The sequence below is a fragment of the Terrapene carolina genome, unplaced genomic scaffold, assembly GCF_002925995.2.
Source record: "Terrapene carolina triunguis isolate 2854851 unplaced genomic scaffold, T_m_triunguis-2.0 Scaffold406, whole genome shotgun sequence".
In the NCBI taxonomy this organism is placed as follows: domain Eukaryota; kingdom Metazoa; phylum Chordata; order Testudines; family Emydidae; genus Terrapene; species Terrapene triunguis.
In genome coordinates, this window is record NW_020664757.1 from 2,403,209 (window position 1) to 2,428,591 (window position 25,383).

A 25,383-nucleotide genomic window follows, 5' to 3' on the forward strand; every position below is an offset into this window, starting at 1 on the left:
AGGTCTCTTGCTTAAAGCCTGTTCACTTGAGCTTTTTGCATGGGGCCCCCATTTAGATATACAGGATTCTCCATTCTTTATTCTCCTGCACCCTCAGGTGTATAGGGAGTCCATCAGTTTCAGCCATTTCTTTTGGTATTGTGTTGGTCTGTTCAGGCTTCTGAGTGTCATGTTGATGGGTTTGGCTTCTTCCTCTATTGTTCTGTGTAATGTTTCTTGAAGTAGCTATCTCAGGGTGGCTGGCCTCTGTAACTGAAGTAAGTCTAGCTCCCCTATGCCAGACCAGATGCTCCCAGCTGAGCCAATTAAGGATACGGGGCTGCACCTGGGCTATAAGGGTCAGAGGAAGTAGTCCCCAAAGAAGGGAGTTGGGGCGGGGTAAGAAGACCTAGCTGAAAATTTTGTTTTTCCTTTGGGAGAAAACAATGAAGACAAGACCAAGCCTTAGATTGGTTTGCTCTACATAGAATTTCCAATGTTGCAAGAAACTCTTTCCAATCAACTCTGGAGATCTTCCACAGGAATTTACTCTGGAATAAGCTGATCTTCTTATCAATTTCTGTTGTCGATTTCCATGACTCTGCTTCATAAAGGAGGACAGACATAATGCTGGTGTTAATAATTTGTATTTTTGTGTCCATGCCAATCATGCTACTTTTCCAAATCTTTTCAAGTTTATGACAGTTGTTTGCTGCTTTTGATATTCATTGCTTGACATCTATCATGGTGTCACCCTCATTGCACATCTCACTTCCTAGATAGGTAAAATCATTTACTTTTTCTAGAGTTTCTTCATCCTCTTTAATGGTTACTTTGGGGACATTGATAGCTATATATTTTGTCTTGCCCTTGTTGATGAACAAACCAATTTGTTTTGCTGCATCTGGAAAAAGCTGGGTCTTTTCTTCCATTAAATGATGTGTTGAACTGGACAGGACAATGTCATCAGAAAAAACAAAGTCATTCAATTGTGCTTTATCATTTGTCCATAAAATTCATTGGTTGCCTTCTGCAGTTATTTTCCTTATGACATAGCCATGACCAGTGCAAACAATTGTGGGGACATAATATATCCTTGCCTTACTCCAGTTGTCACTACAAATCATTGCCTGATGTTGTCACTATTTCTGACTGCATGTTCTGTATTATCATAGAGATCCTTTCTTATTCTAATTATTTTTGCTGGTATTCTGTAATGTGCCATAATTTCCCAAAGAACATCTTTGTGTACACTGTCAAAAGCCTCTGGAAATCTATAAATTTTATCACTAAAGGTGCTTGCCACTCAACATTTTGTTGTATAATATGTCTACGGACAACCATCCGGCTTGCAAATGAGCTCAGTGATCAAAAACTTGCTTGTTCCTCTCTAAGTTGAAGGTCTATTTGTTTCTTGGTATGTTCCAGAATAATGATGTAGCACATGATATTCCCAGGAACTGACAGCAGTGTGATTCCTCTCCAGTTATTGCAGTTGGCAAATCTTTGGCAATTTCACTATACATTTTACTATAAAGGTACTATAAGGCCTCTCTTTGACTAGGTTGGGTTCTTTTCTTCATTCTATATTCTGTCAAAAAACACAAGGAAAGTCCGGAGAGTTGTTTCAACACTTGCTTTTTGCATAACTCCAGAAACGTTATCCTTTCCAGCCGCTTCTCCATTTTTGAGTTTACTGATGGCTTTTCTAACTTCTTTCATTGTAACATCTCCAAAATCAATATCAAGCTCTAGTTGTAGATCTTCATCACATATTTCTGGTAGTTTGCTTGGGCTTGTCTATTTAAAACAGCCTGAAAATGTTTCTGCCCATCTTTTCCTTTGTTCTTTTTCTGCTCTAAGAGTCTATCCATTGCATCTTTAATAGGGCTTCCACTACTGCTTAAGTTTCCTCTTTAGCTGTTTGATTGTTTTATACAAGGCTGTTTGGCTAGCATTTTCGGCCTCTTGACATTTTCTATCAATATATGCCTTTTAATCTCTTCTAGCACTCTTTTTATCTCTATCTCTATATTTTTCTTGTCACTTGCTTGCCTCTTCACGTGTCAGCATTCATGATTTTTTGCTTTCTTCTTTTTTCCACTGCTGTCCAAGTAGCATCACTAATCCATTCTTTCCTTTCAGATTTCATTGTTATTAGAACTGTGTTTGCATTTTTTTAGATAGCACTCTCTGATGTTTTCCCACAGAGTATCAGTGTCCTGGTTTTCTTCAGTTAAGTCCATTAGAACACTGAACCTGTTCTTCAGTTCAAGCTGAAAAGCACTTTTTGTGTTTGGGTCTTTTAATTGTGCACTGTTGATGCACAGTCTTCTTTTAAACTCCTTCACCCCCTTTAACTTCATCATCAGTTTAGCAGTACAAAAGTTATGGTCACTGCTTACATCTGCTTCCCTGTACACATGTACATCTGCCAATGAGCTGTGAAACCTTCTTGAAATGCAGAAGTATTCTATCTGGGGAGTTCCATGTTACTTTATGGATTTCGTTATGAGGAAATATTGTTCTACCTATCACTAGGTAGTTGACACTGCACATTTCTACTAATTGTTCACCATTCTGGTTCATGTTCAAACACCTGCCACACTTTGTCCATAATTTTATCCAATCCATCATTGTTACTTTCAACCTTTGCATTAAAATTGCCCATGGTCACTTTGATATCATGTTTTGGGATCTTGGTTAACATGTCCTGTAACAAATACTAAAAAGCATGTTTTTCCTCATCTGACTTTTTTTTTGGTTGGTGTATAGCATTGTATAACTCTTAATTTGAAGAATCTAGTCTGAAAGCGAGCTCTAATAATTCTTTCATTGACTAATTCACACTCAGTGCCTGCTCTTGTTCATTGGACATTAGGATTACTACATGTTTCATGTTTACCATCCACATTCCCAGAATAGATGATGGTCTCATTTATTTCTCTAAAGTGTAGTTTGTTCGAACCTGTGCATCTACACTCACTGATTCCAAGAGAAATCAAAATGGTATCTGTCCATTTCTTTAATTATTGTAACAGTTTTAGTAGCTTCATACTAATTGCAATCTTGCAATCCAAAACCTGATTTTCATTATTGATCTGGCTTTGAGCAAGGGACTTTATGGGTTTGACCAATGCCCGTCATATTCTTCACAGGAAGCTGATCCATTGTTCTAGTATGCTGAACACTGATATAGCTACTGGTTTTCTGTAGTAAGTTTGTTTCTTTGTGGTAGGGTTAACAGCCCTGTGCACAACCTTAGGTCCATGGCTCCTTATTCATTATTCAGAGCTGTCCACATGTGAACATGTCCCCATCTGCAATCCGGGACATGTGGTTCGAAGCTTTGGATGCCCCGAAATAAAGCATTATACATAAGAAAATACTTGATAGTAATGCACCAATACCCCTTACATGATTATATATTATAGGTAATACCATAATTCATCCCAAAACATGATCCTATTAGGTATAGGAACTGACTCTCCTCTCACTTACGTAGATTTTACATTACTGTGACTCCATTGCATTCAATTCTGATTTACACTGGTGTATGTGTCCATAAAGCACCTAATGTAGTTGAGGATAGTATTTGGCCCTAAAAAAGTTCTAAATGATGGTGGGTGCAGAGGGAGATGTAATTTGTTCCTACTATGGCTGGGGCAGCAACTAAGCTATTAGCTAAGGTGTTCAGTCTCAGGGGAGATGGGGAGTTATAGCTCTAGCCAGAGCTCAATACAAGCCCCACCAGTAAAGATTGCCTAGGAGATGTACTGAATCAGTTCATCTCATGGGTTTCCTGGTTCTCCTCGTCCCTGGACAAAACCACATATTCATAGGGCTGGTTTGGTGAACTCCAGACCCTCACTGCCAGCAGCCTGGGTTCCCGCGTAGGAAGTGAATCATACATTCAGAGAGCAATTGAAATTCCTAAGATCTAAAGTTATGTGTATACCTCTTAAATATTGCAAGTTACATTTAAACAATATTCTGGTTATGATTAAAAATACTCAGAAAAAAACAGGGAATTCCAAATTAAAAGTGACATTCCAAAGGTGAGTCACGTGGTTCTGAATGAAAAGGCCACTACCCGTTGAATTCAGGAGAAAATGTTAGCCTGAACTTTGGACCTGATCCAATACAAACAAAACACAGCTTACCAGGTTATGAAGACCTCAGAAGGTTTTGGATGTTAGCTCTGTACTAGGATGGCCTATGCTTGAGATGTATCAGCTTGCTTTTGGAAGCTAAGATGCTAAGGGCTTGTCTAGGCTTGGATAAAAAGTGTATGCTTTTTTTTAAATGTGTTAGCTAACATGTTTTAAACCTCTAATGTACAATAGACAGGGAAGGTTGTATTTTAATATGTGTTAGCTGGTCGAGGTGAACCCTGGAAGGAACCTGTTGCCTTCAGTTATCGTTAATTTGTATTACATTTAGAGCCTTTAAGCACTACTGTAAGTCATTTCACTTCTCTATGCCCCTGTTTCCCCTCTCATTCTTTGTCTATCTTGTCTATTTAGATGATAAACTCTTTGGAGCAGGGTCTATCTCTACTATGTATTCATACAGTGCTTAACACAATCAGGCCTTGGTTTTGGTTGGGGGTCTCCAGATGCTACTACAAATACTAATAATATTTGCAAGCATTGTACATACAAGGTAAAACTAAGTCTCATTTTCAAAAGCAATTTAAGCATGTAGTAGTCTAAGTCCTACTGACTCGTAATGAGACATAGGCTACTATATGCAGGGCCGGCTCCAGGCACCAGCCTGGCAAGCAGGTGCTTGGGGCGGCTGCTCCGGAGAGGGGTGGCACGTCCAGCTATTCAGTGGCAATTCGGCGGACGGTCCCTCACTCCCGCTCGGAGCAAAGGACCTCCCGCCGAATTGCCGCCACAGATCGCGATCGCAGCTTTTTTTTTTTTTTGGCTGCTTGGGGCGGCCAAAACCCTGGAGCCGGCCCTGACTATATGCCTGCGGGTATGTGTACAAAGCAGAAGTTGTGCATGGGCTAGCCTGCCTGAGCTAGTGCAGATAATGATAGCAGTGAAGACAGCGCAGCACAGGTGGTACAAACCCAACAGAGAACCTGGGTATATATGTGACTCGTTAGCCCACGCTGAAGCCTGTGCTGCCCTGTCTTCTCTGCTATTGCTACCCATGCTAGCTGGATTCAAGCTTGCTCAGGTAGGCTAGCCCATGCACAGCTTTTGCTATATAGACAAACCCTAAATCACTTTTAAAAATGAGACAGACTCCTAAGTGACTTAGGTGCATCTGACAGTTTTACCCACACCTGGTAAGAAACTGTCCCTGCCCTGAAGAGCTTATAATCTGAAGATGTCCGCGCAGTGTGCAGAGGTGGTCAAAAAAGCAAACAGGATGTTAGGGATCATTAAAAAGGGGATAGAGAATAAGACTGAGAATATATTATTGCCCTTATATAAATCGATGGTACGCCCACATCTCGAATACTGCGTACAGATGTGGTCTCCTCATCTAAAAAAAGATATACTGGCACTAGAAAAGGTTCAGAAAAGGGCAACTAAAATGAATAGGGGTTTGGAACGGGTCCCATATGGGGAGAGATTAAAGAGGCTAGGACTCTTCAGCTTGGAAAAGAGGAGACTAAGGGGGGATATGATAGTGGTATATAAAATCATGAGTGATGTGGAGAAAGTGGATAAGGAAAAGTTATTTACTTATTCCCATAATACAAGAACTAGGGGTCACCAAATGAAATTAATAGGCAGCAGGTTTAAAACAAATACAAGGAAGTTCTTCTTCACGCAGCGCACAGTCAACTTGTGGAACTCCTTACCTGAGGAGGTTGTGAAGGCTAGGACTATAACAGCGTTTAAAAGAGAACTGGATAAATTCATGGTGGTTAAGTCCATTAATGGCTATTAGCCAGGATGGGTAAGGAATGGTGTCCCTAGCCTCTGTTTGTCAGAGGATGGAGATGGATGGCAGGAGAGAGATCACTTGATCATTGCCTGTTGGTCCACTCCCTCTGGGGCACCTGGCATTGGCCACTGTCGGTAGACAGGATACTGGGCTAGATGGACCTTTGGTCTGACCCGGTACGGCCGTTCTTATGTTCTTAATCTAAAATGACAAAAGGTGGAAGAAAAGTATTAGTAGTAGCCCTGCTTTACAAATAGGGAAATGAGGTACAGAGAGACTAAGTGACTTGTCCAAGCTACATAGGACGTCTGTGGCAGAACTAGGAAATGAATCCAGATGTCCTGAGTCTCAGACCAGTGTGTTAATAACAAGACCGTTATTCCTCTCCCAGTGGGACACACATGAATAAGGGTTTTGCAGGGCTGTGCCCTAGAGCAGAGGTTCTCAAAGTGTGGTCCCCATTCAGGTTGTCCGCGGATAGTTCCCTCTAAGGTGCATGGTGCGCAGGCATGGCTCCACTAATTAGGTGCCTGGACCCTGGAGAAGATGCACATGTAAGGTGAGCTGGTGGCCTTGGGGGGAATAGGGGGTAGGTGGGAGGCAGAAGTGGGGTGAGAAGAGGGGGTGGGGGGAATTTGAGACATGCAGGGCTATAGCGGCCAGAGAAAGAGGCAACTTTCCCCAGCTCCAGGCCTGGGGCTGCCGGGAAGAGACCCCCCCGCTCCTTCCCAGCCCCAGCTCGGGGGCTGCCACGGCGGGTGAGAGATCCCCCTCCTTCCCAGCCCCAGCTCGGGGGCTTCTGTGGTGGGGGAGAGAGGGCACATCCATCACATTAGAAAGGTAAGACGACTGATATTAAAATATGAATGGTGTGCTTTTATTTGTAGAACAAAAAAACCTTTATTATTAAGGGTTTTTTTATATAGCGCTTTTATCCAAAGTGCTTTACAATAGTTAGCTAACGGTACAAACAACATTTGGAAAGATTATTAAGTGCTCTGCCGAGACCCTCAGCAATTTTCAAGTGGTCCGCGGAAAAAAAAAGTTTGAGAATCACTGCCCTAGAGGCTCTCTGCTCCTGCATTCCCCAGTATTTGGGGCCATCTGTCTCATATACTCACAAGAGTTACTGGTGCTGTAGTAAAGCGTGGGTTAAGAACAAAAATAAAATAATTACTGAAAGAGGGCAGTTGCATTGGAACAATTTTTATAGTGGGGTGCTGAAAGCCAGTGAACAAAACTGTAAACGCTATATATGATGGAAACCACTTCAAGCCAGGGGGCTGCTGTGCCACACCCCCAGCACCTCTTGTTCAGGCACCCCTGAATTAAGGCTTCCCCTACTCCCTGGTAACTAGAAATCTGTGATTAGGGGTCTCCCACCTCCAGTCACCAACTGCCTGTGCAGAGGAGCCTCCTTCGTCCCACTTGTCAAGGATTGTGAGACTGGGTGCCTGCGTCTGAGCTCTCTGTGACCGTATCTCTTCAGGCTGCAGGGGACCTTGTTGCCTCCCCTTGACTGACCTCTGGAAAGAAGCTGTCAGGAGCTCCTGTAACCATCTCTCTGGCTGTCAATCAGCCAGGGGAAAAACTGCCCCCCCCCCCCCCCCCAGTAAAGCATAGTGAGACTCTGACGTCACTCCTAAGGCCAGTTGCCATGCCATATATGGCTCTCTGGCTGGGTGGAGTCTTGTACAAACGGCTGGCTAAGCTGGTGTTTGGCTGTTGCTGCAGTACTACCGAGGGCTGCAACTGTAGATCTCAGGACTATCAGATGGGCCAACAGCCGCTGAGGACAATGTTGCATGGATTTGATCCTTTGGGTTTCCTGGTTTATAGGTTTGTGTCATAATTTCAACATTATTTGATTTCCTTTAAAAAAAGAGGGGAACTGGATGTCTGAAGGGACTGCCACTGGGCTGCAGATATTTTCATTTCTACAGTGGCAGTTCATTCAGATCAGCTGTTGTGACTGCATCTGAAATCTATGCAGTAACCTTCATAAAATGAGTTGGAGGGTCTTAGTGCCATTCCTGGTGAACACATTACAAAAGCCACCATCTAATTTGGCACTAACTGGTCCCCTTCTTGGGCGCTGCTGCAGCAACAAAGCCAAGAATTGAATAGGTTATGGAGACTGAACTGCACTCTGAACAATACCTCAGGTGGAAAAGAAGCCCATAGGCAGAGCAATGTGTACTGCTGTTTCCTATCCTACATCTACTTAGACTTAGAGGCCAGTCCCCAGAAATATTAATTTGGAACCTTTTACTACCATTGAATTCACTTTACAAGTACTGTAAATACAGCTGTTATTACCATAATTTAGATGGGGGGGGGGGCTAAATGAAGATTACAAAGCAAGGCACATATCTCAGGTAAATGTTATAGAATCATAGACTTTATGGTCTATGAAGGGACCATTATGATCATCTAGTCTGTTATGATCTGAATGGTGTTATTGCCACACAGTCAGTTGAGGCCTCTTCTAATGTATACATATTTAATGTGAATATTACTTATCCAGTTGGCTAAAAGAATCATTCCAGTCCACCTCAGATAAAGACATCATTTATAATTGTTTTTAAATGCAGATCAGTTACTGAAAAGAATAAAGTATCTCCTTGAAGCCCGCCAGCCATTAATCTGGAGCGTTGTGTCAAATTAATAAAGCAAATGTGTAAAATTTAAATCACAAAAACAGTGATAGAAGCCTGACTTCTGGCTCACTCATGAATTCCTGGAGCACCCACTGAAGTTACAATCAGAATGAAGTGTGAGACTGGTCCTTTAAACATCACAGTTGGGACATTCAGAGAATGCTGGAAATGTGGTTTGATACTTTGCCAAGTTATGCTTACAAGGGAACTTCAGTATTCCATTAATCTTTGACTACAGTGAGCTTCCTTGCTAAATTTCCCCCTATTCTGTTCCATATAGGTTCTTATTGCTCCCATCACTACAGTATCTGAGTGCCTTTCAATATTGAGGTTCGAACCACTGCACTACCGCCAGTGCAAACCCCCACCAGTGACACAACAACAGTGGGACTACTAGTGTGGACTGGCCACCATTGCATCGTGGACTAGCCAGTGGCATTTTAACTACCTTATGATCAAGGCCTGCTTTGAGCAGGATTAGATGACCGAGGTAAAAATGTCAGCAGCTAGCTCTCAGTAGCTCTACTACCATTGCTACCTCCAAAGGAACTGAACTGGTGCTTAAGGAAACCATGTTAAAACCATTTTTAATATTGTTTGTGCAAGAAAGGTGTTAAAAGAAGGTAACACCTTAAGTAGTTTCTCTAGCCAGTATACTCCAAACCATTCTACAAATTATGCTCTGGCACCTTGTCTGATGGGGTTAGGCTTACCACCCCAGGAAGCTACATTTAATATGTTTTCATGGCTAACATGATCTCACACCAAGTATAAATTCCTGGACTATACAAAGAATATTGGGATCTGCAATTCTTCACCAATCCAGGAGGCGGACATTTTTGCCACTACCAACATGGTGGTTAAAAATGCCTTGTTATTGCCAATTTCAAGTGTTCAAAAATTGTGAATCAAGTGCAAAAAAACCCATGGGATTTTAAAAAGTAATGATTTGGGGGGTTCTTTTTATTTGCTTTTTGATTGTTGACCCTTTAGGGTTCGTGTTTTTAAACTCTCTTCAACCATAAGGTGTAGTAGAAACTTACTTTTTTAGTGAAAGCTGAGAATCTTACACAATCACAATTCTAGAATCTGAGACTTCAAGTAAAATACTCAATATTGCAAGACTCATGAGGAAGATGAGAGTTGGCAGCAGAGTCCTTTCTTCACTCCAGCCTTCACCATGACTACAACTAATGGAGTTATTTATACTGGTGGAGAATTATGTGGCCTAATTTTCCTAATGTAGAAGCAGTTAAGAGAGGGCCGCTGTGCTAGGTGTTGATTTTTTGATTGTGAGCTCTTTAGGGAAGGAATTGTCTCATAAAAAGGTTTGAATAATAACTTACATATTGGGGGTTACTTCTGCAATACACAAATAAAAATAGTATCTATCTCCCAAATACCAGGGCCCTAATAAAACTTGCACTGACTTTTAAAAAGTGAAGTTTCCAGGACCACTGCCTGGAAAATGCACTGTATTCTCTGTTACCCACAGATATCTTTGTTTTGGCCAAAATTTTCAACTGTGTGTGCCTAAACTCAAATAATTAAAGGGGACATTTTCAAAAACACCTGAGGGACCTAGGAGCACAAATCCCATTGGCATTTTTACTCCTTAACCCTAGAGGGTCTTTTGAAAGTCTCCTCCTAAATCCATATTTAGGTGCCTACATTAGTCACTGGGAGTTTTAAGCATGTATTTATGTTGCAAATTTTTGGTTTCAATGCCTAATTGTAGGATTCAAAGCCTGAAAAAGTTGGCCTAAGCACCTAGATAGTAAAGCAAGGACACACTGGAGATTACAGATCGTGTGACGGTTGCACTGAATTTCTGCTGGTGTACCGATCGCTTTGTAGGTAAATATCCCGTGGGGCTTCAACACTACATCAGCCACAAGAAGAAAAAGCTCCCAGTTCACATGACGGGCTGGGGGGAAGATTTCAGTCCGACACAGGCAGCTGCCTTGTAGCTCCGGGAGCGCAAAGGCTGCAGAAGGAGCAAAGCAGCAGCAGCAGCTGTACCCTTCTCCGCTGCCCGGGCCCAGGAGGAGGCGACCCGCGGGCGGCCTCTTGTGGCTACCCCACAGCTCCGCCCCGGCAGCCCCCGCCCTTCTCTATCGGTCTCCTCCAGACCTGCCCCTCCCGCCACGTGACGGGTGCCCAGCTTCCGGGTTGGCTTCTTGCGTCATCAGCGTGCGCCGTGCCCGCTGGCTTCCCTGCGGCGCTTCCTGTCTCGCCTAGGCCGGGGCTACTGAGAGGGGGAAGATGGCGCTGCTGGTGCGGGACCCGGACGCTTCTCGAGCGCAGCTAGTGCCGCTGCCCGCCGGGGGCGGGTCGGTGCGGGACTGGCTCCGCATTCGCTGCCGGGCACAGGTAGGAGCGGGAGGGCAGCTGGGGGCGGCCCTGCTCTGGGGGTCAGGTGTCACCCGCGCACTGCGGGTGGGGGGGCAGCTGGGGGAGTCCCCCCGGCGCTTTGGGGGGCAGGCGGGGGCTCCCCCGCGGGAGGGGGCGCGGAGGAAGGTGATGTTGATCTGGTCCCTAAGAGTCCACTGTTGTCCTCAGAACCTGGGCGCTGCCCCTGCCCGTGTCTTGGGCCTGCTCGTGGATCATTCTCTTCGCTACAAAACCTGCCCGTGTGTGTCTGTGGGGACTAGGTTCTAGTGCCCTGCTACTGGAGAGTTTGCTTTTGTTTGACAAACTAGAAAATCTCTTTACCAGCAAAGACGTGAGCTTGCAGACCTGTCCCTCCCCCTCTAAATCTTCAGTAGTTGAGGCGGTCACTGAAATATCAACAGTCCCCATACTTGCAGCTTCTTGGGCTGTTTCAGGATCTCACTGACACTTAAACTATAATAGAGGAGACCCTGGTTTGGGGTCTTGGCAAATAAATGAGGAGCTGATTCTTTAAAAACTCTAGTAGGGTCCTGTTGATTATTATGTTTTTCTTAATATGTACAAAACAATAGCTTAGTGCAGTAGCATTTAGAGGCCCCAGCTGAGATTGATGCCCCTTTGTGCCAAATATTGAACAAATGCATAATAAGAGCAATCTTCTTTCTCTTAAGAGCATGCAATCTAAATAGCAAGAGAGATGAGGGAAAGATGAGGAACTGAGACACAAGAGATATTATGTGATGTGCCTAAAGTCACACAGGAAATCTGTGGTAGAGTAAGGAACTGAGCCCAGATTTCCTGAGTCCACATCTGGTGCCGTAAATATAAGAACATTATTTCTCTCAATTACAAATGATGGTCTGCTATAGCCAAAGGCTACCTTCTTAAAAAAATCCAGTTTTGTATCTTCTTCCACCTTCACAGCCTTAGGGAGAACAGCAAGGCTCGCACTCCCACATCTGCAGGTGACAGCAGTGAAATCTTTCACTCTTTCTGGCCAACTGCATCAGACATGCTCTGCCCACTTGCCATACAGGGAGCCAGGAATCTCTGATCTCTTCTTCCTACTATTACTGGAGGAGTTAACAATGCACTAGACAAACTTTGACATCCTGGGGTTGTGGGTATCTTCTTTCTTTCCTCTAATTGCCCTAGATGAGTGGAGGAAGAGGAGGTGCTTATTTTATTTTTTGGCTAATACAAAGCTTAAGCACCTCTAGTAAGTGATATAAAGTGCATTTTAACAGTGGAATCCATTTGTAGGTGAATGTAAACTACTCTATAAGCACCTTTAACCTTCACTAATAACTTGAATTGAAAATATACCTTGCACTTTGTACTTTAATTCCAGTTCATCAAGTGAGTTACCCATAACTTGATTTAAAAATGTATTTGTAATTTTTAAGATTATACATATTCAATGAATGATTGGGAGTCTTAGAAAGCTTCTTCTTTGTTTTTAATTTCTTATTAAAAAGGAGGTAAAAAGTCTATTCTTCTTTTATTGTTTTAAAATGGATTACTCAGACTGATTAAAATCCGTTTTTATAGACAATGTTTTTGTTTCTAGGGCATTCCTGAGGACAGTTTCTATGTGAAATGTAATGGACGACTGGTTAATACTGAAGACTTGCTACAGGATGGGGTTGTTTATAGTCTGGAGCCAAGACTTTGTGGTGGAAAAGGAGGTTAGTTGCTGATGCTGCATGGGGGACTGTCAAATTTTTAATGTATTAGGAGTCTAGGGGTAAAATTTCAAAAGCTCCCAAGGGATTTTCAGAAACTAAATTCCAATGAAAATCAACAGGAGTTAGGCTCCTCAGTCACTTTGATGTTTTTGAAAAGTTCACCCTAAACCATGACCTATGGAGGTTCTTAGCTTATTTTAGTCTACAATAAACTTGTGAGTCAGAAAAATCCTTGATAGCCAGAACTCCTTCATTCTAAGATTTCATGGCCATAAAGCTCATCACAGAATCTACTACTTGCCATGCAGTCCTGCTCCAGAATTCAAGCTTTCATTTAAAAAAAAAAATTCTAACCTTTATGACCATAAAAATGTGAAGTGAGTGTAACTGATGCAGTGTTGGTTTCCTGGGTCTGCAGTGCAGACAATCTGAAATTGTACCTGTGAAACCTAAACTTGACCATTTAAATGTCAAAATAAACTGTTTCTGCTAAAGTAATTATCAGTGAAAGATTCAACTATAATGTGTTTATCGCACAAACTCAAATTGCCTCCCACCCAGTTAAGTTTCAAAAGACCCAGCTGCCTACTGCTCAGCTGCCAGAACAACCCATTTCCCTCTCAATAACTGCATTAAATATATTCTGTATCATCAATACAAAGATATGCACCGCTCTGAAACGCTGAAATGTAGGCGCATTCTAAAACTGAATTTAATAACAAAGTTAAGCAGGTTACTGGACTAATTATATTTTCATATTTGATAAATAAATGCATTCATTGTAAAAGGTTCAGTAAAGTTCGCCAGCATTTCCTATCTGCAGGCCACAGAAATCAAGGGGGCTTCCTTTAGAATTCCAGTCCAGCTTGCTACACCTTGTTTATAGAATTAGGCAGAATGAAAGTAAATCCTGCTTCTGTGACTTTTTTAATCCCCCCGAAGACAACTGGCTGCTGGTATCTGTTTATAACTTCCAAACACCCACTGTCATGCCTGCCAGCATCTACTCTACTGTGACAATCCAGCATGCATCATTCTGTGATGTCACAGTTGCCATTGGAGCCCTGCTGGGCCTAGTCAACTAAATAGTATTTTTCAAAATCATACCGTTGGCCTTGTCAAGTACTTCTGTTGTTTGAGTTTTAAAATGAAAATGTGGGGTAAAACAAGGCACTCACCCTCTGAAGGCCTGCTTAATGGTCCCTTTGGGCTCAAAATCAGACAGTCACAGAGAAACTGAAAAGTTTGTGATAGGGCTTGGGAGCATTGCCATTGACTTCAATAGGAGCAGAACTGGGCCTAGGTTTAGAAAATAGCTGTCTTTTTGTTTTTTTTTTTAGAATATAAAATCCAATGAAACCTGTAATAAGCAACTTCCTCACAAGTGTCTGCTTGGAATCAGCTTTGCAAAATTCTATTCACCTATGGCAATAGTTTGTTTTAACAGGGGAGTGAATAGGTGACTCTCTTATTGTATGGGTAGATGCCTGGCCTGGTAAATTTCCATGGCATTTTTTTCAAGACTGCTTTAAAGGATCTTCAAGGATTCTAGAACAGTTTTGTTCAACTTATAGTTAAAGAATAGTGTAGTAAATGGCACTTACGTAGTACTTTAAAGCTCTGCACTGACATTAATCCTCACTGTGTTTCTTCACGGTAGTTAGGTAAGTATTATCCGTAACTGGTGAGGGGGTGGGATTGAGACAGAAGTTAAGTGACATGACAAGAGCAAGTCAGTAGCAGAGGTGTAAGTAGAACTCTGACATTACTGGGTCTCCACCAGACCACATTGCTTTATGTGACTGCCTCTCTTGGGCAATTATTTTTTGTTGGCACTCTGCAAAATCCAGGCAATAGTCTACAAAAATCATTTCCCCAGCCCCTGTGCAGGTGTCCTCAATATATGGGGGTCATGATAATGGTCCCATTGGGAGATCCTGGATAGATGGGAGCTCAAGCGTTCGTGATATGGAAAAGATTGAGAACCACTGTGCTAGAGGACTCCAGTAGCCTGAAGTATCAGGAATACATATTCTAGGGATATCAGTAGCTCAGGAATCCAGCTGGCATGACTTCAGGAGAGCTAAAATTAAAAGATAGTTTAAACTTCGTTATACCTGGAATGCCTCTCTTTGACTTGATGTTTGAGACATTCAGCTCAATAATATAATTTATCACATTGTATCCGTTAAATATTTACAGCTCATCTTTGGCCTCAGTTATTCTGAGAGAAAGCAAGTCACTAAACTTTCAGTATCTCTTTCTTCACCAATGGTGGGACTAACAAGATTTTTTTCTCTAGTATATTATGTCTCATTACCTTGATCTTTATTACTGGGGCGTGGGGAGGAAGGGGAATAGCTATTTTTAAAAACTGTAATGGTCCTGATCCTGTAGATCTTCCTATCACAGCTTTGTAGCTGACTTCTGGTATCTTTCAGGTTTTGGATCTATGCTCCGAGCACTTGGTGCTCAAATTGAAAAGACAACGAATCGAGAGGCTTGCCGAGATCTTAGTGGAAGGAGACTACGAGACGTTAACCACGAAAAAGCGTGAGGCATTTACTTTCTCAGAAATATCATTATAAAATACAATGACCTATCTTTCATTGTTAGAAGAGGTCAAACGAGAGGCTGTTATAGTCAGAATAATGAAACTTTATGGATATTAGAAGGAGCTTTTAGCTCTTTGAAACCCTTAGCACAATATGGATAGAAGCCAGGAGGAGTCAACTGTCTGCTTGAAGAGTATATAGCTAGTGTAAATTAAAGGTGACCATACTGCAACCTGTTTGTGACATGCTTGTCTGCACCTCTTGAAAGTGTTTCTCAGGGGGTAGAAGAATGTTCTCACACAAAAGAAAAAAATATAGAATCCTCAAAGCACACTACCCTATAGCTGCAGGCCAGGGAGCTATGGAGCCCATCAATAGTCTATCTTGCATAAATAAACATTTCTCCCTCCTGTAGTGAAATTTCCTTGAGTTGCTGCAGGGTGCATCTGTTTTTATGACTAACTCACTTATTTCCTGTCCTCTTCCTTTTTCTGTCCCTATCAATGGGTGAAAGTGTTCTGTAACTGCAGAGCAATAATCATTGTTAGATTAAAATGCCTGAATGGTTCCTATTTTCTGGACCTTTTTTTCTCTGCAGAATGGCTGAGTGGGTGAAGCAGCAAGCAGAGCGAGAAGCAGAAAAAGAACAAAGACGCCTGGAAAGGCTGCAGCGTAAACTTGCAGAACCAAAGCACTTTTTCACTAATCCAGACTACCAGCAACAGTGTCACGAGATGGCTGAGCGGCTAGAGGATTCAGTCCTTAAAGGTACTACTGAGCACTTGGAATGACTCCTTAAAATAACCGTTATCAGTCAACATAGGACTGTTTTCAATCATATCTTATTAAAATATGGCTGTTTGAATTAACACTATTTGAGAAATTGTTACTGACCTTAAATGTTGTGGGCTACATCTCACTATTTCATCTGGGTGAAATAGAACAAATTTGACTTCTAATTAGGCCTGTGAAGTGATTAAAAATATTAATCGCGCGATTAATCGCACTGTTAAACAATAATAGAATACCATTTATTTAAATATTTTTGGATGTTTTCTACATTTTCAAATATATTGATTTCAGTTACAACACAGAAGACAAAGTGTACGGCGCTCTCTTTGTTTATTTTTATTACAAACTTTTGCAATGTAAAAAACAAAAGAAATAGTATTTTTCAATTCACCTAATACAAGTACTGTAGTGCAATCTCTTTATTGTGAAAGTTGAACTTTCAAATGTAGAATTATGTACAAAAAAAACTGCATTCAAAAATAAAAGAATGTAAAACTTTAGAGCCTACATGTCCAATCAGTCCTACTTCTTGTTCAGCCAATCGCTCAGACAAACAAGTTTGTTTACATTTGCAGAAAGTAATGCTGCCTGCTTCTTGTTTACAATGTCACCTGAAAGTGAGAACAGGTTTTTGCATGGCATTGTTGTAACCGACATCACAAGATATTTACGTGCCAGATGCACTAAAGATCCATATGTCCCTTGTTGCTTCAACCACCATTCCAGGGGACATGCGTCCATGCTGATGACTGGTTCTGCTCGATAACAATCCAAAGCAGGGCGGACCGACGCTTGTTCATTTTCATCATCTGAGTCAGATGCTACCAGCAGCAGGTTGATTTTCTTTTTTGATGGTTTGGGTTCTGTAGTTTCCGCATCAGAGTGTTGCTCTTTTAAGACTTCTGAAAGCATGCTCCACACCCCGTCCCTCACAGATTTTGGAAGACACTTCAGATTCTTAAATCTTGGATCGAGTGCTGTAGCTATCTTTAGAAATTTCCAATTGGTATCTTCTTTGCATTTTGTCAAATTTGCAGTTAAAGTGTTCTTAAAACGAACATGTGCTGGGTCATCATCCAAGACTGCTATAATATGAAATATATGGCAGAATGAGGGTAGAACAGAGCAGGAGACATACAATTCTCCCCCAAGGAGTTGTCACAAATTTAATTAACGCATTATTTTTTTAACAAGCTTGATCAGCATGAAAGCATGTCCTCTGGAACGATGGCTGAAGCATGAAGAGGCATATGAATCTTTAGTGCATCTGGCACATAAATATCTTGCGACGCCAGTTACAAAAATGCCATGCGAATGCCTGTTCTCACTTTCAGGTGACATTGTAATTAAGAAGTGGGCAGCATTATCTCCCATAAATGCAAACAAACTTGTTTCTCTTAACGATTGGCTGAACAAGAAGTAGGACTGAGTGGACTTGTAGGCTCTAACGTTTTACATTGTGTTGTGTTTGAGTGCAGTTATGTAACCAAAAAACCTACATTTGTAAGTTGCACTTTCACGATAAAGAGATTGCACTACAGTACTTGTATGAGGTGAATTGAAAAATATTATTTTTTATCATTTTTACAGAGCAAATATTTGTTATAAAAAATAATACAAAGCATACAGTGCTCACTTTATATTCTGTATTATAATTGAAATAGATATATTTGAAAATGTAGAAAAACATCCAAAAATATTTAATAAATTTCAATTGGTATTCTATAGTTTAATAGTGCAATTTTAATCACAATTAATTTTTTTGAGTTAATCACGTGAGTTAACTGCGATTAATCGACAGCCCTACTTCTAATGAAAACCAATAGAAATAGGTTTTCCTCCTTTGAATAAAATTAATTGGAATATTACACAAAAGTTGCAACACAGATACAAATGATATATCATTTTACACCAACGTAATCTACAGGTAGGCTACATGAGTCCCAGGTTAGCAGCAGTGCCATCAAGAACTCTCTGAAGATGCTGATAGGAGCTTAGCAGTAAGAATCATATGTAAACTTTTTTGTAGTAAAAAGATCATAATTAACACATTTTATGGAGAGTTTAGAAATTGAATATAATCTAATAAAATATCTGGATTACACAAGTGTCTTTTGCAGTTACTTTGTTTAGCCACTGATTGTTACCCTGTTGGGAGGTTCAGCAGGGGCACAAGATACCTTTTCACCTCAGAAGGGCTCTCTCCAGTACAGGGTTGACTCTCTCTACTCCTGTGGGGAAGCTTTTGCTGCTGCTGCCCACACTTATGCCTGTTCTGAGTTTATATGGAAGACTTCACTCTCCAGGGCTCTCAGTCCAGCACCTTCCACGAATACTAAAGAAAGACCTCTCGCATATTTATGGAAAGTAACTGGAACCATAGAGTTCTCCTTGAGCAGCTGTCTGGAGCTTTAAAATCTTCTTATATGGACTTGGTAATCGCATAATAACCTAATAGAGTAGAATAAATCTGCAAAGGTACTAAACTTTTAACTTTGCTTTGAAGGAATGCAGGCCTCCTCCAGTAAGATGGTGTCTCCAGAAACCAGTGATTGTCGGAAGCGTCCAAATGAGTCTGAAAAGAGTGGAGCAAAATTTGGGAAAAGACAATGTTTTTGGTAAGTGTTATGGCTTGAACAAGCTTTGTAAAGAATAAGAAAAGCAATAGATAATTACCAAGGGGAAATGATCACTTTTTGTACCACTGGTACAGATTTAAAAATAAAATTAAAATACTATTTTAACTAATCACCAGTAAAAGTCAGACAGCTGAGCACTCCCCAGAACAGTGCTACCGCCATTCTACAGGCACCAAGGAAATCTAATCTGAAGGAGCTTTGACCCCTCTCGTCTTTCCCTCATACAGTTGCGCCTCACTTCACATCATCCCGGTTAACGCTGTTTCGTCGATGATCTATTAGAGAACATACTCATTTAAAGTTGTGCTATGTTTGCTTATAACATTGTCTAGCCCTGCGGGCTTGGAACCAGGATGGGCTGGCAGCCCCCCATCAGCTCCCCTTCAACACCACCCAGTACCTCCCACCTGCTGTTGGCCCCGCAGATCAGCAACTCCCCCTCCCTCCCCGCGCCTCCTGCCTGCAGCAATCAGCTGTTTCCGGGCGTTCAGGAGCCTCTGGGGGAGAGCGGGAAGGAGCGAGGATGCGGCACGCAGCCTCCCCCCTCCCGCCTGCAGCAATCAGCTTTTTCGCAGCATTCAGGAGGCTGGGGGGACGAGGGAGGAGCCGGCATGCTCGGGGTAGGGAGGGGATGGAGCAGGGGCAGGAAGAGGCGGGGCAGGGATAGAGTGAGGGTGGGAAGAGGCGGGGCAGGGGCCTTGGGGCAAGGGGTGGGGTGGGGGCAGGCCTGGGGTTGAGCACCCCCGGCACTTTGGAAAGAACAGCAAAAGGAGCAGCCGGACGATTCACCCTCTGACTCCACCACCTCAACCAAACTTCACAATCATCATAGCTGAGTACAGTATTACATTGTTTGTTTAAAATTGTTTAAAACTTGTACTGTATATGTGTATAATGTCTTTTGACTGGCAAAAATTTTTTTCCCTGGAACCTAAGCCACCCCCCCCTCCCGTTTACATTAATTCTTATGGGGAAATTGGATTCGCTTAACATCGTTTCGCTTAAAGTTGCGTTTTTCAGAAACATAACTACAATGTTAAGCGAGGAGTTACTGTACTACTTCATGCCCTCATGCCTTCTGCTGCCCTTCCCTCATCAGTATTCATCTGGATAATTAAACTGGGCTCAACCTTTCCTACCTTATGTAACGTAAAGACTTTTTTGACCCCTCTAATCTTCTCACACTCCAGTTTGTTCATCTTTCATAGAGAAAACAGTGGGAGAATCATAAATTGTTCTGTTCTTTTAACAAAATGAGTTTTTGAATTCCATTATTTAAAATGATGAACTAGAATGGTTAGGCATAGTAAAGATGCTCATGTGGCTAAAGGTCTGCCACGTGGCAGTAGTAGATTTGGCTCATTCTTTACTAGGAGTGCTTCAGAAAGTATATCTGGCGCCTGAGGGAGTGCTTGGAGTTATGTACAGTAACAGTGACTTCTACCGTTTTGAGTGCAGGAATTAAATTGGTCTGGAGACAATCCAGTCTAGTCCTCCTTTGCTAGGCTAGTACACAGGGGCGGCGCTATGTATTTTGCCGCCCCAAGCACGGCAGTGAGGCAGGCTTTGGTGGCATGCCTGCGGGAGGTCCGCTGGAAATGCGGATTCGGCGGCATGCCTGCGGGAGGTCCGCCGGTCCCGTGCCTTCGGCGTACCCACTGCCGAATTGCCGCGGGACCAGCGGACCTCCCGCAGGCATGCCGCCGAAGGCAGCCTGACTGCCGCCCTCACGCTTGGTGCGCTGGTGCCTGGAGCCTCCCCTGCTAGTACAGTGAGCTCTTTAGGGCACGTGAAGGGGAAAGTGACTCTTTTTAATTAAAATTTTTTAACCAGTGTTGTTTGTGACAGGATGGGTGTGGAAGGACTGGCGGATCCTGAGAGCTCCGGTGATGGTGATAGTGAAGATGATTCTCCTAGCATGGCAGAAGGTAGTTGGCAATCAACTGGCAGCCATGTTGAAAAGACTGAACTCGCAAGTGAGTGGCCCAGTAGCTCAGAGGATTCCATCGGATGCAGTTCAGCCTCCAATGCTACTGAGAAATCGCAGGAACAACCAGAAGATCTTGGAAAAGATCTACCAGAGGAGATGCCTGCAGGTGGTCAGACTGAAACTCCAGCAGCTGATGAAAAAAATGAAGCAGCAAAGACCCTGAAGGATGGGGAGCAAGAGACTGTTTCAGCTACTCAGCAGGAAACAAACCAGTTGCAGAGCACAGTAAGCAGTACTAAATTTGAATGTCTAGAGATGGACCTATTGCTGCTTTTTCCTCTCTGCCCATCATCTATCTTTGGACCACTTTTTCTATCATCCAGTTAGTGAATGACCTACCTAACTGACATAAAGGGATCCGGCCAAAGTAGTTGGGTCTAAAAATTAACTTGCCTTGATGGTTCTCATGATAATTCGTATTTCTAAAGAATGCTCACTCATGGCTCTAAATAGGTCCTTATAGCAGCTCAAAACAATTCCCAAGTCACTGCATATACTACTTTAAAACAAATTGGGTTAGATATGCTAGATCAGGGGTCTCAAACACGCGGCCGGCCCATGGAGTTATTCGCTGCGGCCCGCCAAGCTCCCTGTGCGCCCGTCCTCCCCCCGGAGTTATTTCCTGCGGCTTCCAAGCTCCCCTCACCAGCCGCCCCCCTTCCCCTCCAGCGCGCCGCGTCTCTGCTCCTCTGCCTACTTCCAGGCGCTTCCTGCCGCCAAACGGCTGTTTGGCGGCACTTAGTGCTTTCCTGGAGGGATAGGGGGGAGGAGCAGGGAGCTGCGCGCTCAGGGGAGGAGGCAGGGCAGGGGCAGGGAGGGGGCGGGAGTTGGGGTGGGGACTTGGGGGAAGGGGTTGGAATGGGGGCGGGGAAGGAGTGGGAAGGGGCAGGGCAGGGGTGGGGCCTCATGGAAGGGGTGGAGTGGAGGCGGGGGAAGTGGCTTTTGTACCTTTATATGATGTGGCCCTCGGGCCAATGTACTAGTCCTCATGTGGCCCTCGTGGTGATTTGATTTTGAGATCCCTGTGCTAGATCCTCTTATAATCTGTATGCAAGAGTCTTGTTCTGCAGTCAGAGGCAAGGATCAAAGAGAGACCAGAATTCTTGAGGCAAGAATTCCAATATGATAAATTGTCAAATTAGTTTTTTGGCTTACTGGAATGTGTTCCTTGGCTCTTGGGAAATGTAGGATATCTAGAAAAGAAACTTTCCTTCTTCTCTAAACTACTCCACATATAAGTAGCCTGGGCTCTTTTAACTGAGGAGTGACTACACTGGACTGTCATCACGGAAGCACAATACACACAAACTGAACAATGCATCTCTGTTGCTATTGTAAATTGATCTAGAAGAGATCCAGAATATATCAAACATAAAAATCCTGTTAAGTGTATTCTAAACAAACATAATAGCAGTTATCTGTCAGAAGGGGTTTGCCTCTAAACATCTGAGTATGGATGTGTATAGTGGGCTTTGGTTTGCCTTTTGTATGACTATTCATTCAGTAGAAGTATTCATAAAAAACCTACTAGTGCACCTTGGCTCCTGCAGGGGATGGTAACTAGACTGCTCCCTAAGTGGCTATATTGCCTCAGTATCATGTGGTCCATATATCTGTTGGTGAGGTGATGTTAAGTGATCATTATACTAGTGTCTTGAGGCCACTTAATTATCTTAAATACAATATTCCCCTGAAGCCATCACCTTCACTCAATTGAAAAATCCCACTGGTTAGGACAGGAGGAAGATCAATGAAAGATGCATCCTGCACTATGGACTAAATGTAGCCATGTACTAGCTCTAATGGAAACTAATACCAGAGAGGGTCCTCCACTGACACCTATCACAAAACCCCCATGAGTTGAGCACTGGAACCAAAGCAGTAATGCCTCAGATTGTAACTGGAGTGATAGGTCATGGGGGAATGTTAATCTCTGAGATAGCCAAATCCTAGCATCTTTAGGGCTCTCCATGTCTCAGATATCTGTTCTCTCTGTCCTGAAGGGGTTAGGCACTCCTTGTGAGTGTCTTCACTTCTCTCCCATAAGTGTAACCAGAGATCATCCCCTTTGCGTGAAAAGTTCTTCCTCTGGGAAAATATAATCTACTTTGTAGGATGAAAGATTTTCCGGCTCACTGTATCAGGTGTGGTCACATCACCTGTAAGTGTAGGTTGACCATAATATTCATCCTTGAAGGTCACCTAAGTTAGAAGTTAGTCACTTGGGGCTTTTATTTGGAGCAGACAAAAGCCAATTGACTAGTTCATCTATCTTGGTTTTCTCTTATATAAACACTTCAGTGTGGTGCTTGGACAAACCACCTTAGATGTGGCTGAGACTGCAGCTCTCATTCAGGCAATAAGATTTGGTTCCAGTATGTCTCTTAGACAGTAGCAGCTCCTGGGAGGTGGGAGCCAAGGATGTGATGTGCCACAGTTGAGTTTACAAATCTTGGTGGAAGAGCAGATTTAAAGGAAACAACGAATCCATTATCTCAACAGTGGAGTAACCTGCTTACTCATATTTCCTTAATAGATGTGCAGTTCAGAGTCTTATGAAAGCTCATTCAGTTACATCACTGACATGGTATATTACTTTGTTGAATTTTTGTCAGCTACGTGAGAGGCCTGGATTAGCTTTCTAGCCAATCAAATCTCGATTTTCAGCCTTTGATTCCTGCAGAGTCTTTATTAGTCATAGTAATATGTTTGGACGCATTCAACTTTTTGGAATGAATCTTGACAATTGGCAAGTAAGTGAACAAACATAATTGAATGAGGGAAAACCCATCACAAAATGTACTTCAGTTTTTAACAGGTGTAGTTCAGTTAACTGAAACTTCGTAACTTGAGTGCACAGTAGGAACCATCTTAAACTGGATATTTGCAACACTGCAGTGTTTTATCTTTCCCTCATTATTTGCAGCGTTCCCTCCTCTTAGAACAGGAAACTTCACCACTCCTAGAGCTTTCCTCTTCCCTAAACACCTTATAAAAAGAGAATATTTTGTCTGCAGTTCTTGTAACTTCAGGGTGGTTGCAATAGAAATGTAGGCTGTCCCACCCTCTTTCCTGCTACTCGTGGTGACTATTTCATCTGGGCTATATTCTGAATGCAGAAGGCTTGTAGCTTTATGTCCTGGGTAGTGGATGGCCTGTGCAACTGAAGGATAAGGCTGTTGAACTGCTAAGTGTTTAAGAATTCTCTGTTCATGGGATTATTTATCTTTCTTCCGAAGAACAAGAAGATAAGAACAGGTCACTTGTTTTTATTTCAAGTTTGTTCAGCCCTCTCTCTTACAAACAGACTGTTAAACTCTGACCACTAATTTGGTCCATGGTATTTTGACAGGATAACTTAGAAATATAGTTATCTGTAGATCACAAAAAGGTGCCTTAGATTACTGGAATTCAAGTTTAATTGTGAAAATATCCCACTTACTGTACATAGATGTTTAATTATATTGTCACACTTTGAAAGTGTTTGGGTGACTTCCAAATAAGCCTGGAGTAGTAGTCTTCTGTAAAATGAATTCTTGTTGGAGACCAAATGAGCATAAGTCAAGAAGAGCATATTGTTAATCTGTTAAAACAATGAATTAATTGCATGTTCTCTCTGCAGGAGCCTACACGAATAGATTTGCTGGCATTCAACTCTGCTGCCGAGATGGAAGCGCTAGGATTAGAGAAGCTGAAGTTTGAACTGATGGCTCTGGGTCTGAAATGTGGAGGCACTTTACAGGAAAGAGCTGCAAGGCTTTTCTCAGTGAGAGGTCTGTCTAAAGACCAGATAGATCCGGCCCTGTTTGCAAAGCCCTCTAAAGGGAAAAAGAAATAAAATATATGCTGTTGTTAATCTCTGTTTATATTTGCACACTTCAGAAAAACAGCTTCTGTTCTGTTGTCACTCTGTAACTTGCCACTTGCACTTGATGTGTGTAGATACTGATTTCCATTTTTAATGGTCTTAATAAAAGCATCAGTTGTTACCATAACACACAGAGTAAATTGCATAGTAGTAAATGCTGAGTATTAAAGAGAGTTAAAAATATAAACTGCAACATTAAATCATGTAATTAACAGCACACACAGTGTCCTGGGAGGGTAGGAGAAACTGATGCTCAAAAGAGAGAGTGCTTTCCAGAAATGGATGTTCAACACTGTCAGTACCCAATTAAGTAAAAGTCAAACTAACTGAGTTAATATAGGATTACTAATCTGCTTTAATCTCCAGTTAGCCCAGCTATACCCTTCAGATAGTGAAAATTTAGTTAAAACATGATTCAGCCTTGACAACTGAAGTCTGTCTTGAGGGAAAGGGAAAACTGTTGTATGGGTGACTTCAGATATGGATAAATACACTCTCTGTGAATTGGCTTGGTGGTGCTGTCAAGCGTTAGTATAACAGGCTAATACAAGTGAAAACATTGCTGTTTTGTATGTGATATGACTTATTGGTGTAAATATGTTTTCTTCATATGAAAAGCAGTTTAATAAAGGAATCTTTATATATGAAGGTGTAGAAGAGACTCTGAATGGGGGAAAGGAGAAGACATCACTTATAAATACTTTTGAAGTAAGTAATACACATGAAGGAGGCAAATTAATTGGAAGACAATGTGGAGCAATGGCTTGAAGCTTAATGAGACATCTTCCTAATAAAAGCAGCAGAGTGTTCTCCAGGGAGCTGGATGAAGCACTATTATTGTAGGTATTCTAAAGCTTGTTTTATACCACAATAGTGGAGATGGCTGTCACAAGTGGTCCTACAAA

At 42.3% G+C, this 25,383-nt stretch overlaps 1 protein-coding gene across 1 annotated transcript; it reads left to right on the forward strand.

Annotated features, from left to right (window-relative positions):
- Window positions 1–10,765: 10,765 nt before the first annotated feature.
- SDE2 (SDE2 telomere maintenance homolog) lies at window positions 10,766–25,106 on the forward strand. Its single transcript, XM_024214562.1, has 7 exons — window positions 10,766–10,925; window positions 12,517–12,634; window positions 15,076–15,187; window positions 15,788–15,957; window positions 18,488–18,599; window positions 20,469–20,835; window positions 24,233–25,106. Exons 1-7 carry the CDS (start codon window positions 10,818–10,820, stop codon window positions 24,446–24,448), a joined length of 1,203 nt encoding a protein of 400 aa, XP_024070330.1. The 5' UTR covers window positions 10,766–10,817; the 3' UTR covers window positions 24,449–25,106.
- Window positions 25,107–25,383: the final 277 nt, after the last annotated feature.

Coding starts and splice junctions, on each gene's coding strand:
- SDE2 (XM_024214562.1), top strand. CDS start 10,818: ATGGCGCTGCTGGTGCGGGACCCGGACGCTTCTCGAGCGCAGCTAGTG. Junction 15,188..15,787: donor GACGTTAACCACGAAAAAGC/GTGAGGCATTTA, acceptor TTTTCTCTGCAG/AATGGCTGAGTGGGTGAAGC. Junction 18,600..20,468: donor GGGAAAAGACAATGTTTTTG/GTAAGTGTTATG, acceptor TGTTTGTGACAG/GATGGGTGTGGAAGGACTGG.